We start from the raw sequence: 20,404 nt of genomic DNA on the forward strand, positions 1-20,404 counted from the left end.
TGCAGCCTCCCTTTCTCCACCAAAGGCACGTTTGTAGTACAGTGGTACCTCGGGTTACAGATGCTTCAGGTTACAGACTCCGCTAACCCAGAAATAGTACCTCAGGTTAAGAACTTTGCTTCAGGATGAGAACAGAAATGCCCCGGCAGCAGTGGGAGGCCCCACTAGTTAAAGTGGTACCTCAGGATAAGAACAGTTTCAGGTTAAGAACGGACCTCCAGAATGAATTAAGTTCTTAACCTGAGGTACCAATGTATTTCTATTTTAAAAACATCTCTTCTGCCCAGAAGTGCTCTTACATGAAACAGCTTTTATCTGGTCCTATGGGAGGCAGTGATGGCAGCAAACCTAGATGGTTGGAGACCTGTCTAGTCATGTTATATGGAATCAATTTCAATCTGTTACCTCCGAGGATGTGGACAGGCCGCTTGGACAAGTGAAACCGACCACCTGTCTCCTTGATCCTTTGCCCATCCTGGCTGATAAAAGTGAGCCGGGAAGGGCTGGGCGATGGGCTCTGCGGGATGGTGAATGCTTCCCTCTGTGAGGGAACATTCCCAGACCCGCTGAAAGAGGCGGTCATTAAACCGCTTCTTAAAAAACCAGCCAGTATGGCCAACTATCGCCCAGTCTCAAATCTTCCATTCTTGGGCAAGGTGCTTGAGCGGGTGGTTGCTGAACAACTCCAAGCACGCCTGGAAGAAGCGGACCATTTGGGCGGGGTATAAATAATAAATTATAATAATAATAATCATTATTATTTAAAAGAGGATTGGACAAGAGGGGGGTTTCTTATGTTCTTTTCTACATTCTTATGAGACTTGGGGGGAGGAGGGTCCCTTAAAACTCAGGAGGAAGAGACTGATTTCCACGAAGTGCTGCTGACCTGGAGGAACCTCTCAACTTCCTTCCTCAGTTGAGGAGATTTTGCTGAGGTATTTATTTTCAATATTGTATGAGATTTTTGAAAGACTTGTGGCCTCTGCCGCAGTGTTATTCTGAAACCAGTTCCAAAAGGGGCGATGATGGTTGCAGATGTTCAGAGGGTCCTCCATGACATTCCAGTCACCAGTCTGGTGCAGGACAGAAGCAGCAGAGCGTATTGTGGTCCAAAAAGAGAATTAGCTGACTCCTTCCTTTCTAACAGGGAGCGAGGGCCTGAAAGAGAGAGTTGTGCTTCGTGGAAATTGCTATGGGAACAATTTTTCATGGTTAGGATGCTATGGTTAGTCTGGTGCTACTGAAACAGACTTGGTCACCCTGATAGCGGACTGCAATGTTAATATTAACAGTACAAGACTAAAACACATCTACATTTATGCGTCCAGAAATGCCTGCCTGACAAGCATATTTTAAGCAGGAGCCCAAAAGGGAACAGTGAAGGTCAAGAGGCAGAGAGGAATTTCAGGGAAGAAGTGATCCTATCCTGACAAGAACGCCAACTCGCTCTGAGAGAGTCTCTGGGGATTTCATGGTCTTCAGAGGATCCTTGGGAGAGACAAGGAGGGCTTGAGGACTTCAGAACCTAGTACACCGCAACAGTAAATGCAGTGCTTTCTCTCTAGAAAAAAAGGTGCTAGAACTGCCCCCTCACAGCCCCCTTGCCCTGTGAGCCCTTCCATGGCAGGCTGCTGCTGCGTTCATAGCAATAGGGACAAATGTAAAGTTCTGCACATAGGCAGGAAGAACCAGATGCACAAATATAGGATGGGGGACACCTGGCTCACTAGCAGGACACGTGGAAAGGATCTAGGGGGTCTTGGTGGAGCAAAGCTGAACACGAGTCAACAGTGTGATGCAGCAGCCTGAAAAAGCTAATGGTATTCTAGGCTGCATCAACAGAAGTCTAGAGTCCAGATCAAGTGAGGTCATGGTCCATCTCTATTCTGCCTTGGTCAGACCTCACCTGGAATACTGTGTCCAGTTCTGGGCACCACAATTTAAGAAGGAGGTTGACAAGCTGGAAGGTGGTTAGGATGACCTTCCCTAGTAGAACATCACAGGCATCTCTGTGGTGGGATGAACAGCTGGGTGCTGGAGGCACCTAATGCCCCATCAGGTGTGGTCCTGGTCTCCTTGAATGTGGGGTAAGGAGACTCCTCTGAAGGAAGCCCTCCTTGGATGCAAAGACAGTTCCAACTCTCTGGCTCTTGTGAAGTCATCTCTGTGAGGGAAAACACATGAGTGAGTTGGGGCTGTTCAACTCCAGATATTCTTGGATGACACTGGGGTATCTATTTGTCTGGTGCTACTGAAACACACTTGGTCACCCTGATAGCGGACTGCAACGTTATCACAGTCCAAGGACATATTCCAGGAAGGCAAAAAGCCCTCGGGGTGGGAGGCATGGAGCAGGGCCAGTGAGGGGCACAGCCTGAGGCCAGGCCAGACTGGGTTCTGCTGCTGCAGGGCTACAGTTGCTGCCCTGTGTTGAGGTTCATCAGCCCTGGTGGACACTGACATTGTGTGTGCGTTTTCTCACATTTTAAAAACACATTTATCTAAATTATTACAAAAAAAGGAAGGAATAGGAGCAAATGTTAGCAGCCTTGTCTTGTCAGCTCTGCCCTGCTCTTCTCCCTTTTGGCAGCTTCAAGATTTGGCTGGGTCTAATGTGGAGAGTGCAGGGGGGTTCAAACTGGGCTCTGCCAAGTGAAGTGAAAGCGGAAGAGACAAGGCACAGGAAGCTTAAGTTTACAGCCAGTCAAGGCCAGTTATAAGGAAGGTTTCTACTCAGCCAGAGCATTTCCCAGAAAGGGAGAGATTTCACCATTGTAAATACATCCCACCCTACATCTGGTTAGGGTTTTCTGGTCAGGGGTGTGTCTGTGTGTGTGTTGGAGAAAATAATAATTTCTCTTCCAGCTAAGCCATCTTGCTGGGAAGTAGGAAAAGGGGGCTAAAGAAATAGGGAGAGGAAAGGTTTTTATTGCAATTCACCTTCTGAAGTCTGAAGCTGAAACCCAAAGTCTTGCTCCATGCAGAAAAGCACGGGCAGAGAGCTATCTAAGGAGGACAGCTCCCAGGGTCACCAGTGTCCCCAGATCCCAAAAGCCCTCAGGGACCTAACTCTGACACCCACAGGATCTGGTGTGAGCATCCTTAGCCCCTCAGAGCTGGAGTGCAGAGTGGGCTTTGCCCAGCAAGCAAGGCAGGGAGCTTAAAAGCTCTTTCTGCGCCAGGTCCACCTGGGTTATTGGGTACAAAAGGAGCGTTTAAGCTCTCCTCTCTGCCTTGCTTGCTGGGCTGGGCCTGCTCAGCATGCGGTCTCTGGGAGTACTGAAGGTTCCCTCTCTCTTCCCCTCGGCTGTTAGCAACAGGAGGGATCCAAGGGTTTGGTAAAGGTGGGTAAACAACCCCTGGATGGTTAAGTCCAGTCAAAGGTGAATATGGGGTTGTGGCGCTCATCTCGCTTTCAGGCCAAGGGAGTCGGCGTTTGTCCACAGACAGATTTCCAGGTCATGTGGCCAGCATGACTAAATTGCTTCTGGTGCAACAGGACACAGTGACGGCAACAAGAGATCACGGAAACACCATTTACCTTCCCGCCAGAATGGTACCTATTTATCTACTTGCAGTGTTGTGCTTTTGAACTGCTAGGTTGGCAGGAGCTGGGACCAAGCAACGTTGCGGAGATTCGAACTATCGACCTTCTGATCGGCAAGGCCTAGGCTCTGTGGTTTAACCCACAGTGCCACCTGCCGCTCCTGCTGCTGCTGCCTGCACCTGCCTTTCCCTGGTATCTGAAGAAGTGTGCATGCGCACAAAAGCTTATACCCGGATCAAACTTAGTTGGTCTCCAAGGAGCTACTGAACAATTCCCACCTCACCCACACATCAGACAAACATGGCTACCTACCTGAATCTGCCTTTCCCTGTTACGAGATGGGAGGTCTGTGCCATTTAAATCCCAGGGACTCAAAGCCTTCCCTTACATTTGCCACCCAATTTATGACCCTGAGATTTGTTTGTCTCCTGTGAAAATCCACATCAGGAACGTGAGCAGCTGCTAGCGACCCATCTCCTTCATGGGCCACAGCTAAAAACACATCCAGTCCAAAATACCAGCCATTCATACATTCAATTATATCTCACCTATTCTATTCACTGAAAACATGCCTTTTGGCTTTCACAAAAGTCTGCATAAAAAATGTGAGAGACACACTCAACATATAAAAGCAATTTGAAATTAAGCGCTAAGCATTGACAGGATGGTGGGATGCAGGTGGCGCTGTGGGTTAAAGCCTCAGTGCCTAGGACTTGCCGATCGAAAGGTCGGCGGTTCGAATCCCTGCGGCGGGGTGCGCTCCCGCTGCTCGGTCCCAGCGCCTGCCAACCTAGCAGTTCGAAAGCACCTCCGGGTGCAAGTAGATAAATAGGGACCGCTTACCAGCGGGAAGGTAAACGGCGTTTCCGTGTGCGGCTCTGGCTCGCCAGAGCAGCGATGTCACGCTGGCCACGTGACCCGGAAGTGTCTCCGGACAGCGCTGGCCCCTGGCCTCTTAAGTGAGATGGGCGCACAACCCCAGAGTCTGTCAAGACTGGCCCGTATGGGCAGGGGTACCTTTACATTTACCTTTATTGACAGGATTCAATGGGAGAAGAAACCGACAACCCCAAGCAGCAAAACAGCAAACTGCAACTACAAAAAATAATTCCCCCCCCCCTATATATATAAAAGAAATCCAGTAAATTTTATTTTATTTTGTTCCACAAAAAGTTTCCAAGGATCCATTACATTAAGCCGCCGCCGCGCTCGGGGAACGGTTCCACGTTAAGGGATTGAAAAGGAATCACGGATTTCTGCAAAGTCCGCGACATTTTGGAGCGAGATGAGGCCACCAGGGAGGTCCCCCCCGTCCCCGGGGATTTCTGGAATGAATCCCCGGACGCGGAGAGACAGAGACGCGTCACTGAGACAGGCTGCAAATTCCTCGGTTGGGCACGAGGGAAAGATTTTGCAATGCTCCGTCCGGGCAAGGGAGACGCGCCTCCCCCGCCGCGCGGCACTTTCACTTTCACCTTCCACATCGAAGTTCATCTCGTGCTTCTTTGAAGTGCAGGAAACAATTAAAACGTGTTCAAGGCTGTCCGGGAACAGTAGCAGCTCAGACAATTTAGAAAATAAAGGATTTGGCAGACTTCGTCGCCCTCTGCTCTTATAAGCAGGGATGAGAACCCAGAAGTGCCTTAAAATTAAAGTCACAGGCAGGGGTCAGCGACCTTTTTCAGCTGTGGGCCCGTCCACCATCCGTCAGACCATGTGGGGGACCAGCATATTTTTTTGGGGGGCGGGAAGAACGAATTCCTCTGCCCCACAAATAACCCAGAGATGCATTTTAAATAAAAGGACACATTCTACTCATGTAAAAACACGCTGATTTCCGGACTGTCCTTGGGCCGGATTGAGAAGGCAATTGGGCCACATCTGGCCCAGGGGCCTTAGGTTGCCGACCCCTGGTCACAGGGATGTGCAGGGCTTCTTGGCTCTGAAAGGGGTAAGACCCCGATCCCCTTCCCCTGTGCCAGCTAAGAAAGCAATGGGTGCTCTGAGGTTGGGGGGGCGGCGGCGGATAGGGTGGGAGGGTCTTATGGCATGTACCACCACCCCCCAGCCACAAAGTTCACTGAGTGACTTGGGCTCCATCACTCTCTTTTCTTAAACAAATATTTTTATTCATTTTTCTCTTATCATCACAAATAAATAATAATCATGTACACTTGGATTCTCTGAATCCGCAGACTTTCCTCCGCCCCTCCCTTGTTTCCATCGTTATGCTGGGATTTTGTTGCCTATGTGCTGTTTGACGCAGCTTCCCACAAAAGCAATTAAGAAGTTGGCCGAGGGCCAAGAAGACCAAGCAGAGAGAGTTATTCTGCCTAGAGATATGGGGCCTCTACTATTGGTTAAGGTCTCCACATAGGCACGATGGCTCATGACCTTCCTTGTTCGTTAGGTTGTTGGTCAGTGGTGTTCTGAGATTCGTTTGGAGTATGTTAAGAGAGAGAAACGTACTGTAGGTCTTTCAGGACCGGTGTTATGTGTTCTCAGTGGCATTCAGTTACGGTAAGTATTTCTATTGTTTTACTTGATCCAAGGGGGCAGCTGCCCCCCCTGCTCCTGCCCTTGGCAATGCCCATGCTTGCAATGCAGAATTTTTTCATCCAATGTGGGGCTCAGACCTATGACCCCGGGAATCTTGTGCCCTACCAACTGAGCTGGTGATCCTGTGGATCTGGGGTCAATGGCAGAACCTTTAGCAGCCCCAGGGAGGAACTAAGAGGGGGTGTTCCAGCCCCATTATCAGTCGTGTACCTGTAGCTGTGCTCTCCCCCACCTCATTTAGCTTCTGCTCTGTTTTCACTCTGTGGTCTCCCTGCTCCCATCTGAAATTCAAGTTTCAACTGCTCTGTGGGAAAATGAGCCACGACGGTCCAGTTAATCTCTCCACACTCATAGAATCATAGAATCATAGAGTTGGAAGAGACCACAAGGGCCATTGAGTCCAACCCCCTGCCAAGCAGGAAACACCATCAGAGCACTCCTGACATATGGTTGTCAAGCCTCTGCTTAAAGACCTCCAAAGAAGGAGACTCCACCACACTCCTTGGCAGCAAATTCCACTGTCAAACAGCTCTTACTGTCAGGAAGTTCTTCCTAATGTTTAGGTGGAATCTTCTTTCTTGTAGTTTGGATCCATTGCTCCGTGTCTGCTTCTCTGGAGCAGCAGAAAACAACCTTTCACCCTCCTCTATATGACATCCTTTTATATATTTGAACATGGCTATCATATCACCTCTTAACCTCCTCTTCTCCAGGCTAAACATGCCCAGCTCCCTTAGCCGTTCCTCATAAGGCATTGTTTCCAGGCCTTTGACCATTTTGGTTGCCCTCCTCTGGACACGTTCCAGTTTGTCAGTGTCCTTCTTGAACTGTGGCGCCCAGAACTGGACACAGTACTCCAGGTGAGGTCTGACCAGAGCAGAATACAGTGGCCCTATTACTTCCCTTGATCTAGATGCTATACTCCTATTGATGCAGCCCAGAATTGCATTGGCTTTTTTAGCTGCCGCGTCACACTGTTGGCTCATGTCAAGTTTGTGGTCAACCAAGACTCCTAGATCCTTTTCACATGTACTGCTCTCAAGCCAGGTGTCACCCATCTTGTATTTGTGCCTCTCATTTTTTTTGCCCAAGTGCAATACTTTACATTTCTCCCTGTTAAAGTTCATCTTGTTTGTTTTGGCCCAGTTCTCTAATGTCAAGGTCGTTTTGAAGTGTGATCCTGTCCTCTGGGGTGTCACTCAACCAGCTATATAAAAAACAAACAAACCCACACACTGCCATCCAACTTTTTATTTGAATAGCTTCTCGAAATAGGTGTGTTTCCAGGAAGGTGACCAAGGAAGCGGGTTCTGAAAGGGAGTGGTGACAAGTGGTTGGAGGTAAACACAGATAAGTGTTTGGGAGCGTGGGCACAGACACACTTTTGGAAGAGCAAATGGTTGGAGGAAACACACCTCCCTCCGTATTTGGCTGAGAGCCAATCAGGGTGCTTAGAAATACGGTAAGTTGTTTTTAAAAACTTGTGAATTTGTGTTGTCCCTTTCTCATCCCTGACACAGGGACTTTTCAGTGACTCATAGCCTGTGCGCACACAGAAAATAATGCTTTTAGTTTCACCCAGGCCAGAAGGGCAGCCAGTATTTGTGCTGGGGGGGGGCAGAAACCCACCTGTCATTATCCTGTCTGGCTCTGTCTAGCAGATTCAGAATGAAATGTCTCAACAACAGTTGTTTTAAATTGCTTTTTCTTTTATTTTTACCCCAAGTGCTCAGAACAACCTGCCCAAATCTTTCTACAATTTATACTTTTAGTTAAGTATTTTCATTCTTTTACTTGATTTTTTTTGGGGGGGGGCAGCTGCCTCACCCCAACCCCTGGCTACATTCATGGAGGGGAATGCATTTGGAAGATGAAAAGGAATGAGTGGGTATGTTTCACCTGAAAAAGAGAAGACTCAGAGGTGATGGGACAGTCATGTTTGACTAGCTGAAGCGCTGCCACTTAGACGAGAGGAGGGAATAGAAGCTTGGCGGTTTTTTGGGTTTTTTGTTTATATTTTTTATTAAATCTTCTGTTTTACAATTTAGAATATTCATTTAAACAACTTTAAAATACTGATGACTTCCCTTCTTCTCTTCCCATGGTTCATTTTGCATAACATAAATCCCCACATATCTTATATAAATTAAACCATTCAGTATTCCATTATTACATCCATCAAAACTTATTTACATTGTTGAATTTATCTTAATGCTGCCAACGTTTCAGGTGTACACAATTCCCTCCCCCCCCAATACCTCCCAGTCTTCTTTAAATATAGTCATACCTTGAGCTGCGTTTGCTTCATGTTGTGTTTTTTTCTGGTTACGAATGCGGCAAACCCGGAAGTTCACCACTTCACAAATGCGCAGGAGCAATCTGTGCACTTCGCACATGTGCAGGAGCGCTATATCGTGCCACGCGCATGTGCAGCGCTCTACTTACGGACTTTTCGGGGTACAAACGGCACCCTGGAATGGATCGCGTCCGTAAGTAGAGGTGCCATTATATATTCTTGTTCTCTTATTCTATATGTTAGGTCTGCAAGCTGCACATATTCCATCAGCTTAAAGTTGCCATTCTTCTTTGGTTGGGACCTCACTCGTTTTCCATTTTGGGGCTAACAAAACATGGGCCGCAGTAGTGACATACAGAAATAACCTTTTTTGACACCTGGGAATTTCCGTCTGAATTATCCCCAACAAAAAGGACACTGGCTTTTTTTGGAAAAGTGCTTTTAAACATTTTTTTAAATTCATTATAAATTATTTCCCAATACTCTTTTACCCTTGTACAGGTCCACTACATATGAAAGAGCGTCCCCTCGACCTCATTGCACCTCCAGCACTTATCTGATTCAGCCTTATACATCTTAGCAGGCCTACTTGGAGTCAGATAACACCTGTAAATCATTTTAGATAATTCTCCCTCAGGGAATAACATGCTGTAAACTTCAGATCGCTCTTTCCGGAAAAAGTTCGTTTCTTGCTGCACCCAGGCCAAAGGTTTCAAATTACCAGAAAGGTGATTCTTACTAGACATGAGGGAGAACTTCCTGGTGATAAGAGCTGGTCTCACCTTCATTGGAGGTTATTAAACTGAGGCTGGATTGCTTAGCTGAGATTCCTGCATGACATTGCAGGAGTTGGGTACCTTTCAACTCTTCAGTTCTGTGATTCCACGACAGGGGAGGTGGGATCAGGGACGAAGGAAGGGGGCGATGGGGGTGGCTCGCCCGGGGTGTCATCACTGAGGGGGGTGACATTTGGCGTGCCACCTGCCCATCTGAGACTCCCAAGCCCATCCCGAGCCATTGAGGGAAGAAGCAGAGCTGTGCTGCCTTACCGGCAGCCTTCCCCCATCATTTTGACAGCTCAGGGGAGGTTTGGGAGTTGCGGGTGGGTGGCGTGCCGTTGCCCCCCGCTCCCGGGCTGCTTCCTTGGGAAGGAAAGCCTCCTCCAAGCTGTCAAAAGGAAGAGGGAAGGGAGGGAGGCTGCGGGCCAAGTGGTGCAGCTCCCTCCCCACTGCCGCCCAGGAAGCAGCCCCCCATGGGTGGCTTGCTCAGCCCCCACGGGCATCTCGCCCCCTGGGACGCTTGCCCTGCCCCCATGGCCCCGCCCCTGGGTGCCAGAGCAGCTAGCTCCGCCTCTGGGCGGGATGCATAATTCTGCAGACAGCCACCCATAATAACCAGGGCAATGAGGACTCTGGAAGAACTGGGTGGGGTGTGCAGTGGGAAGGGTATTTAAGTAGGCAAGGAGAAGCAAACAGCAGGAGCCAGGAACCACTAAGAGCAGAGGAGAGTGCGATTTCTCCTCTCAGATTTCACCAGGACCCTGGAAATCTGGAAAAGAGAGAAAAGGTGAGATTGGAGCTGCTGCAGGGTGATTGCGTGGCAATGGGATGTTGGCATCTGTCTGTCTCAAGAAACAATGGAGAAGTGGAGAAGATGGTTGTGCTGCTTTTTATATATATTGCTCTTTGTTAGAAAATCTGGTAACAATTTGCCAGGTTTGTTTCCTTTTCCAAAGAAACACTGTCTTACAAACCTCAGTGTTTTTTTTTCTGTTTGAGCACAGTTTATGAGACCATATTGTTTTCTTAATACCTCTAATTTTCTATAATGTTTTTGTAGAGCAACCCCCACAGCTGCTCAGTTTGGACCATAAGTTGCCTTCTCCCTTTGCTTATTTTAATGATGCCTTTTGAATTATTTGACCTCTCATTATTGCTTTTGAAGCCTCCCATACAGTAGTTTTTACCAGCTTTACAGAAAGATTAACATGGAAATGTTAGTTAAATATAAATTAAAAGGAAAAACAAAATGCAACCACGAAAACTGCAATTTTTACTGCAATACCAGCACAGAGAGGGCTCTCTCTCTCTCTCTCTCTGTTAGTTGCCACTGAAGTCCCTCCAAAAACTTTGAAAATAAGCCCAAGAGTCCCAAATCCCAGCAGCAAGTGAAAATCCGTGTGGACTTGTGACTCAGTTAAGAAACAAGCAAAGACAGACAGGAGGATAAGAGACTGTAGCCCACATGGTCTATTCAGGGGCAGAGGAATGGGGTGCGGTGGGGGTGGATCGCCCCGGGTGTCTTCGCTAAATGTCTGCCATTGGTGGCTCATTCCACCGCTGTGGGCAGCTTACTTCGCCCCTGGCTGCACGGCACATTTACTGCTCCGTGCACCTGAGCAGCTATCCCACACCTGGGAGGGCACCAGTGTGGTGTAGTGATTAAGAGCTGTAGTCTCGTAATCTGGGGAACCGGGTTTGCGTCTCCGCTCCTCCACATGCAGCTGCTGGGTCACCTTGGGCCAGTCACACTTCTATGAAGTTTCTCAGCCTCACTCACCTCACAGAGTGTTTGTTGTGGGGGAGGAAGGGAAAGGAGAATGTTAGCCACTTTGAGACTCCCTCAGGTAGTGATAAATCAGGGTATCAAATCCAAACTCAGCACAAGATATTATGGGCTGTCCCGTAAATCCACTGGATGAAATAGCAGCAGAACGTTGCCTCAGGAGAGTGAGGAAAATTCTCAGGGATGATTATTCATACCCTGGCCGGCACTTTCTTGACCTCCTGCCCTTGGGCAGAAGATATAGAAGCATGATTAGTCGCACCAACAGGGTAAAGAACAGCTCAGGCAGAAATGACTGGCAGAATCCGAGACCTGGGAGAAGAAGCGGTGGAAGAGGACTGGAAGAAGTTTAAAGATTATCTACAGAAACACTGTAAAGTTTACATCGTTTTGCTAAAACGATGTTGGATTTAAAAATAATACGGCATTAGTGATATAGGTTTAAAAGTTATGTAAAAATGTAATTGAAAAAAGGTGAAAGACTAAAGTTATATTATGTCAAAAGTAAATAATATGTCAAAGGTGTTTAAACATAAGGAGGAAGGATTGGAGACATAATAGAAAGATTTTAATAATCAGAAATGAGCTTTGAAAGTGGGTAAGGATTTGCTGTATCTGATTGAGTAAAGAGGAACACAAAAAAGGGAGGCGGGAGGAAATCAGGAAAGAAAGTTTTGCAAATATCAATTTAAAAGCTGGAATTTCTATTTTTAATTTTTTCTTTTTGTTTTTTTTCTTGATGTTTTTTATCTTCTGTAAAAGCAAATAAATATATATATATTTTTAAAAAAAGAACAGCTTCTGTCCGTGGGCTGCTGGGCTGCTGAATGAAGAGAACAACAGGGCAACGGACTTTCGGGTTTGGTGCGTGTGGGTCAGTAAACAAGGGGAATTAGGACTAAGAGAGCTGAGTGGGGGGTGCTTGTGTAATCTCACTGTATACAAGTTGTACAAGTGACAATAAAGTATTTCAATTTCAATTTCTTCTCCACCGCTGGGTCTATTCTGCTGCTGCCAACTTGCTGCATGAGCATGGGATTGCTTCTCTCTGCCTCTCACTCCCGGCATGTCTCCCTCTGTCTGAAAGTAAACTCTGAAACACACACCCCTCCCAAGACACACAAAAGAATGTTTTCCAGTTTCCGACATTCAATATTTCTACATGAGTTGGATAGCTGGGGAGAGGGACTCTGTAAACAGAGGAAGAGAGCAGGAAGCAAAGGGCAAATTGTCCATATCTTTAGACGACTGAGATTAGGAAGGCCAACTCCCATCACTGCCCTTGGAGAAGACAAGGAAATGATTTTTAAGAGGTGACCTTGTAGCAGGAACCCCTGCTACATCATCAGGGTTGGCATGGGCAGGGCTCCTGTGGATGTGCTGAGACAGTGGTCCCAGCCAACCCTGATGATCCCAGACAGAAGACAATCAAGATCACAAAGAACTTGCATATGGGAGTGGATTCAGCATGGACTGAAACAAAGGACACTGATCAGATCTTCCCTCAGGGGGCAGGAAACTGCAAACTCCCCTTTGTCTCCTGGAAGTTCCTGGAAGGGGAGGGGGAAAGGAGGAACCAGCCAGGTGACAAGACACTCAGGTTACCACCAACCCCTCCTTTCTGTAATGTATGCATGATGTTTCTGGGGCTGGGCTAGACCTAGAGGAGGGGAATTTCAAAAGTTTTTATAAGACCTTGCACACTATTCTTCTGGGTCTTTCCTCTCTCCTGCACGTGAGGGGAATACCCTGTTGCAACAGTTCAATAAAGAACAAGCCTACAGGCTGCTGTTTTGCTCCAAGTTATCCTGGTTGGTATCTTTGTTTTGTCCAAGGGAGCCCTCGGATTTTTCCTGTAACAACCTGAGCACCTGGCAAAGTGTATTTGGAAACAGAAAGAAGAGGGTGATTGGTGTCAGGGTGTAGATGTCTTTTGATGCAAGAATAAATGTTTGGTTATTTGCTTTTTGCAAAGCAAGGGTGCAGCGGCAGTACACACCTACACACTCTGGCCAAAGAACAACAGCCCAGGATCCCAAAACCTCTTTGCTAATAGCTAACATTTTAAATTCTGGGTGTCAGCCATAGCATCTCAGCTGGCTGCAAGCCAGAGGGCCTGGTTGAGAGCCCGGCTCTCACTGCGAATGAGCCCTGTGGTCATGTTGGGCCTAACCCTTGTCACCTCACAAGTAGACTAGTGGATGCTTGGTGAGACCAGAAGCCTTCTTGGGAAGGGTGGCTTCCATATGGATAGGGTTCAGAATGCAACATGGTGGCTAAGACATAACATAGCTGTGGGGGCTAGATTTCACCTCTGCCCTTGGTTTACACCCAAGTGATGGGAATCAAGTCTGTTTCGTTCTGAACAATTTGGTTCCTTCAGCACCACAGCTGAGACTTTGGGACGGGGGATGTGTGAGTTATGTTACTTTGGGGTGAGTGGGATGATGGCATTTGGGTCTCCCATATGCTCCAAATCATAGAGTCATAGAATTGCAGAGATGGAAGGGGCCTGATCCTCTGCATTACTGGAATCACACCTGAATGTTCCGACTTGGGACAGTCCTGATTTTGTTTGTTTCTTTGAGAAATTCTTACCCGAGATATGCACCCAGGTTCCAACTGGTAACTCAGAGCAGGGCTTTTAGTGTGGCTGCCTCTGATCTGTGGAACAGCATTTTCTGTCAAGATAGGACAGGCACCCAGAAAAAAATAGAAGACATCTTTCTGTTCCAACAAGTTTGTGCCTTGACAGTCTGCTTGGCACTGGGTTTTTTATTTTGTAAGTTGCTACTATTTGTTTTAGAATATCTTTGAACTGTTTTTATTGCATTTTGTGTCGAAAGCAATAAAATCATAATGATAGGAAGAAAAGTACATTTATTTTTCTAATACATGTGTTTCTCTTTTAATTGTGACAGCAAGTTTGTTAAAAAGAAGATGGCATCTTCCAGAACACAGGAAAGAAGTAAAATCAAACCACCTCAGAAATATCTCAAAGAAAGTATCCTTGTAGAAAGGGGTGACCCTTCTGTTTATGCATTAAAACTGAAAAAGGCATCTGAAACGTCTCCAAAGTACCATCTAGGCAAAGAGAACTTGCAGATCGCCAACAAAGTGATCATGATGATGGGAGCGTCTGGATCTGGGAAAACCACTCTCATCAATGGGATGATCAACTACATCCTGGGCGTGCAATGGGGAGATGAATTCCGGTTCAAACTTATTGATGAAGTGACCGGCAGAAACCAAGCAGAAAGCCAGACATCCGAAGTGAGGGCTTATGTGGTGAACTATCAAGAGGGTCTCAAGATCCCTTGCTCCCTCACTTTTGTTGACACTCCAGGATTCGGAGACACGAGAGGAATAGAGCAGGACAAAAAGTTAGTTGAGAAGATCCGGGAGTTTTTCTCCATCCCAGGAGGCATTGACCACATCGATTGTGTCTGCTTTGTGGTCAAGGCTTCCACAAACCGCTTAACAGCAGCCGAGAAATACATCTTTGATTCCGTGCTCTCCATTTTTGGGAAAGATATCAAGGAGAACATCCAGTTCCTGATCACCTTTGCAGATTCACAGACTCCCCTGGTCCTTGAGGCCATTAAGACGGCCGATGCTCCATGCGCCAAAGATGGCAAGGGGAACCCCGTGCATTTCAAATTCAACAATTCCGCCCTGTTTGCCAACAATGTCGTGGGGGACGGGGAGAGCCCTAACTTTGACGAAATGTTTTGGAAAATGGGTTTGATCAGCATGAAGACCTACTTTGACTCACTAAGCAAAATGAACGCGAGGAGTTTGTCTTTGACGAAGGAAGTTCTCAGGGAGCGGAAAGAGTTGGAGACGGTTGTGCAGGGCCTGCTGCCCCAGATCAAAACTGGGCTGGTCAAACTGGAAGAACTGAAGGAAACGGAACAAGTCCTTGACCAGCACAAAGCTGACATGGCGGCCAACAGAGATTTTGAGTATGAGTTCCCAGTCACCGTCAAAGTGAAGCAAGACCTCTCTGGAGCTCATCAATATGCAACCAACTGCAAGAACTGCGAGTTCACTTGCCACTATCCTTGCTGGCATACCTGGGACCTGCTGAACCGCTTTTGCTCCGCTATCAGTTTCTTCTCAGGAAAATGCAACGTTTGTCCTGGCAAGTGCTCAGCCAGTGACCACTGCAACCAGGATTACCAGTTTAAGGACGAAATAAGGAAAGAGAAGAAGACATATGCGGAGCTGAAGAAAAAGTACGAGTACGCCTGCCATGGGGTTATGACAGCGGAGGAGCTGATTTGTCACCTCAGCCAGGAGTACATCGAGGTAAGAGAAAATTTGTTCGAAAACATTGAGAGAGCGTCTCAAAGCCTGCGGCGCCTGCAGGAAATTGCCCTGAAGCCCAACCCGCTCTCCACTCCAGAATACATCGACATGCTCATTGCGTCTGAAGAGGAGGAACGCAAGCTTGGATATCAGAAAAGGATTCAGTTGCTGAAGGACGTGAAGAAAGAAGCAGAGATCATACAGAAGATTGCAAATAAGGAGGCTCTGCTGCCAGAGGAGGAGGAGATGATGAGCGAACGGGGGGACAAAAGCAAATTCCGCTTGATAGCCAGATATTGGAAGAGAAGGGCGATGAATATTCTCCCTAAATGAAGGGGCAACACAGCAGCTCCTGTTTAGCCTTAGATCTCTGTATAAGTGCCCCCCCCCATATCCTTTTCGCTAAGTGCAGGGACTCTGAGGCTGGATCTACACTGACCTGTTTAATGTTATTAGAACGATATCAGATATATTGTTCTAAAGTGTCACAGGGCAGACTTGGAAAAATAAAGTGTTTCTTACCTCCATCAAAGCGCTGTCTCCCTACTGCTACTCCTCCTCTCTGTAGGCAGAGAAGAGATGCAGAATCTCCTCCTCCCCCCTCCAGATTGCACATTTAATTAGGGGTTAAACCACCCCCTACTTAAACATTAGCTCTGTCCCTGTACTGATCTGGGGCTGGAACTGGGGTGCTTGACCCCTGGCCTGACTGATCCAGGGGAGATCAGGGTGACTCTGCACAGCCCTAATGGTTAAACAGCTCTAGGATAATTCACTATATATCTGGAAAAGCTTTTAACTAGTTGGAATCAGTGGAAGTTTTTTTTTGGGGGGGGACAATAAAAGTAGAATTACATAATAATTAAACAATATTAGTTTTGCATGTCGTGATTATGCTCTGTTCCCCCAGCTGGAGGCAGCAGTTCTTCTGGTTAGCATGTGCTGGGAGCTGCAGGAGGGGAGAGCACTGGTCTTGCGTTCGAGTCCTGCCAGGGGGCTAAACCTTCCGGAGAACAGGATGCTGAGCTAGATGGGCGGTGCGCACGCATGCTCTCTCTCTCTGCAATGACAATATTTTATTGAAAGAATTTCAGCTATAAAAAAATTAAGTGATACAGAGAAAAAGGGGGGGAGGGGGGATAACAAAGATGTGTAAGAAAAAAGAACAATATACAAAAATGCAATGCAATATACTCTCAAACATTATTATATAAATTGATACAGGGTTGTTATTATAATACACATGTAGATGTTAATAGCCATAAACTCATTCCAGATGTTGTCATGTTTATCCAAACAATGTCTAGCAGTGAAAAATGGATTGCAGAGATGGAATATAACATCAAATGGACTTTTGTGTGTAAAGTAAAAATAAAAAAGGGGGGAAAGGGAGAGAAGCTCTATTCTACAAAAGGTTTATGATGGAAACTTAAGAGCAGACTCTTCCCTAGTCTTTATCATCCTCGGACTAAACTGAATTTAATTTAATTGGAAGTGAAGCTGTGAGCCTGCCAAAGAAGGTTCATTACTGAGTTATTTTAAGTTCGACAGCTTGCTCTACTCCCTGGGCTGAGAGAAAAATGGCGAAAGCAGGATATTTTTTAGGGACACTATGATTTTTGCAGCTGCTGCTAATGTTGCAAAACACTGAAGCTCCGGACAGAGCAGTGGAGAACTTCTGAAACAGCAGCGGGACACTAGCTCTGCCCAAGGCATGATGGAGAACAGCAACAACTGACAAAAGATAGACAATATATTACAAGGACAGGAAGAAACACCATGGACAGAATAACAAAAAGAACAAAGAGAGAGTTTAAATGCTTCACCTGTAGGACTATAAATCACTGAATGTCTTAATGCGAATGGAAGGCGTTAAAATTGCATTTGGGGTATAAGGGTTTGTTTTTCTGACTGGAGTTTGGTGGAAATCTATAAGATTTTGGAACGCAGAAATAAAGTAAATCAAACCATCAATTCCAGCACGTGGGGGGGGGGCACCTAAATTGTACACTTTGGCTTTTGAATGATTCATATTATTAATAGTATTATAATTTGGCATTGTTATAATGAGGCTTTTATTGGAATATTGTATTTGAAAACTAATACAAATGATTTTCCAAACCATGTCTTCGTCTGTAAGCAGCCCGTTCCTAAGTGGTGAGTGCTGTCATAATGTCAAGGCATTTCTTACAGGGTCCCGGGTCTGGATTCTTCCCCTTCGTCCCTCTCTCTCTCCGGCCAGGCGTCTCTTTGCTCTGTGCGCCCCCTGGAGGCGGGGGAGGGGGCTCTGCTCCCAGAGCATCTTCCTGGCCTCCCCACCCCCGAAGAATAATTCTGGGGGTGCAGCAGCAAAAGCCCCCGCCCCCCCCTGCTGAGTCTCTCAGGCAGACCTGGGGGGGGGGGCTGAGGAGGACCAGAGCGGCTTGCAACTCGCATCCCGGGCCAAGCGCAGCCCAAGCAGCACCGACAGCCTCTTCTGGGGTTTTAGAAAAACATGAACTTGGGCGGGAGCCGCTGAGAACGGAGATATGACCGCTGACTCGCGCGAGGGCGGCGGGTGTACACGGGACTGGCTTAAGTTCCCACGTGCGCGTGTCTGCGCGCGTGCAGGGGTTGAAGTGCAGCGAAATCTCCGCTTCCTTAGGCAACAGTGGGTGCGTGATTTTTTTGGTACAGACTGTAGCCATGGACATGTAATGTGATCTGATGGTGAATTTGGGGTGACCCAATGCAAATATCCTGTGGATCCATGCTTTGTAACCACGTTTTTGCACCATTGCAGCCCTAGGCAACAGTGGGTGCGTGATTTTTTTGGTACAGACTGTAGCCATGGACATGCTATGTGATCTGATGGTGAATTTGGGGTGACCCAATGCAAAAATCCTGAGGATCCATGTGGATCCATGCTTTGTAACCACGTTTTTGCACCACTGTGACCCTAGGCAACAGTGGGTGCGTGATTTTTTTGGTGCAAGATGTAGCCATGAACATGCTATGTGATTTGATGGTGAATTTGGGGTGACCCAATGCAAAAATCCTGAGGATCCATGTGCATCCGTGCTTTGTAACCACGTTTTTGCACCATTGTGGCCCCAGGCCACAGTGGGTGCGTGATTTTTTTGGTGCAGGCTGTAGCCATGGACATGCTATGTTATCTGATGGTGAATTTGGTGTGACCCAGTGCAAAGATCCTGTGGATCCATGCTTTGTAACCACGTTTTTGCACCATTGCAGCCCCAGGCAACAGTGGGTGCGTGATTTTTTTGGTACAGACTGTAGCCATGGACATGTAATGTCATCTGATGGTGAATTTGGGGTGACCCAATGCAAAAATCCTGAGGATCCATGTGGATCCGTGCTTTGTCACCACGTTTTAAATGGGGAGGGAAGGAAAAACACAGAAGGGACAAGAAGCACAAGAGGGGTGTGCGGAGAAGCAGCTGGCTAAGAATGCAGGGGAGGAGTTTAACGGGGTGGGGACTTTTGCCTTCCTTTCCCCCCCCCCCAAGCCAGCCCTCTCTCTCTCTCTCCCACCTGCATCCCTAGAGCACGGAGAGGAGGAGGTGGTGGGCTGGAGCCTGCACCCAGTGTCACTAGGAAAGAATTAGAAGGAAGGACTCGATCCTTTCCTTAACCCTCTGCTTGCCAGGAGGGCAGGGGATTCCCTGTTCTTTGTTTTGAGCAAATGCAGCAACAGAAGCGGGTGGGCAGTAAGACCCTGAGGCAGAATGCAGGAAAGCAGCAGCTTCCGCCTTCCCTCCGCCCCACCACCCGATCTTATTTTTGCCTGATTTTTGCCCCTGCACTCCGGCTCCAGGGACCACACATTCGCTCAATAACACGCACAGACATTTCCCCTTACTTTTTAGGCGAAAAAAATTGTGTGTTATAGAGCGAAATTTATGGTAATAATTTTCTTAAATTATTGGGGGGGCAGAGCCCCCCCAAACGAATTTTTGAGGGGGCTCGGGCCCCCTCAGGCCCCATGGAGTCGGCGCCTATGCCTAGGGCTGCAATGGTGCAAAAACGTGGTTACAAAGCATGGATCCACAGGATCTTTGCACTGGGTCACCCCAAATTCACCATCAGATAACATAGCATGTCCATGGCTACAGCCTGCACCAAAAAAATCACGCACCCACTGTTGCCTGGGGCTGCAATGGTGCAAAAACGTGGTTACAAAGCATGGATCCACAGGATATTTGCACTGGGTCACCCCAAATTCACCATCAGATAACATAGCATGTCCATGGCTACAGCCTGCACCAAAAAAAATCACGCACCGACTGTGGCCTGGGGCCACAATGGTGCAAAAACGTGGTTACAAAGCACGGATCCACATGGATCCTCAGGATTTTTGCATTGGGTCACCCCAAATTCACCATCAGATCACATAGCATGTTCATGGCTACATCTTGCACCAAAAAAATCACGCACCCACTGTTGCCTAGGGTCACGGTGGTGCAAAAACGTGGTTACAAAGCATGGATCCACATGGATCCTCAGGATTTTTGCATTGGGTCACCCCAAATTCACCATCAGATCACATAGCATGTCCATGGCTACATCTTGCACCAAAAAAATCACGCACCCACTGTTGCCTAGGGTCACAGTGGTGCAAAAATGTGGTTACAAAGCACGGATCCACATGGATGATCAGGATTTTTGCATTGGGTCACCCCAAATTCACCATCAGATCACATAGCATGTCCATGGCTACATCTTGCACCAAAAAAATCACGCATCCACTGTTGCCTAGGGTCACAGTGGTGCAAAAACGTGGTTACAAAGCACGGATCCACATGGATCCTCAGGATCTTTGCATTGGGTCACCCCAAATTCACCATCAGATCACATAGCATGTCCATGTTTACATCTTGCACCAAAAAAAATCACGCACCCACTGTTGCCTAGGGTCACAGTGGTACAAAAACGTCATTACAAAGCATGGATCCACATGGATCCTCAGGATTTTTGCATTGGGCTACTCCAAACTCACTGTCAGATATTAAAAATCTTTATAAAATAGAGAATTAAATACATACAGAATGTTAAATTTTCAGTTTCGAAATATTAGTACTGGTTTAGTACTGTATTTCTATATTACTATAGTACTGTATTAGTTA

General features: G+C 47.1%; 2 protein-coding genes across 2 annotated transcripts in view; one reads left to right on the top strand and one right to left on the bottom strand.

The window, feature by feature from the left end:
* LOC310827680 (uncharacterized protein) overlaps window positions 1-20,404 on the bottom strand; it is a 919,426-nt gene that overhangs the window by 75,793 nt on the left and 823,229 nt on the right. The window lies entirely within an intron of this gene.
* LOC310827763 (uncharacterized protein) lies at window positions 9,726-17,402 on the top strand. Its single transcript, XM_083704175.1, has 2 exons — window positions 9,726-9,968; window positions 13,889-17,402. The coding sequence occupies exon 2, from the start codon at window positions 13,908-13,910 to the stop codon at window positions 15,609-15,611; it is 1,704 nt and encodes a 567-aa protein (XP_083560301.1). The 5' UTR covers window positions 9,726-9,968; window positions 13,889-13,907; the 3' UTR covers window positions 15,612-17,402.

Source organism: Podarcis gaigeae, assembly GCF_964106915.1.
Source record: "Podarcis gaigeae genome assembly, chromosome: 12".
Taxonomy (NCBI): domain Eukaryota; kingdom Metazoa; phylum Chordata; class Lepidosauria; order Squamata; family Lacertidae; genus Podarcis; species Podarcis gaigeae.

Bases quoted from the DNA above. Each gene is read 5' to 3' on its own strand.
- LOC310827763 (XM_083704175.1), top strand. From the start codon at position 13,908: ATGGCATCTTCCAGAACACAGGAAAGAAGTAAAATCAAACCACCTCAG.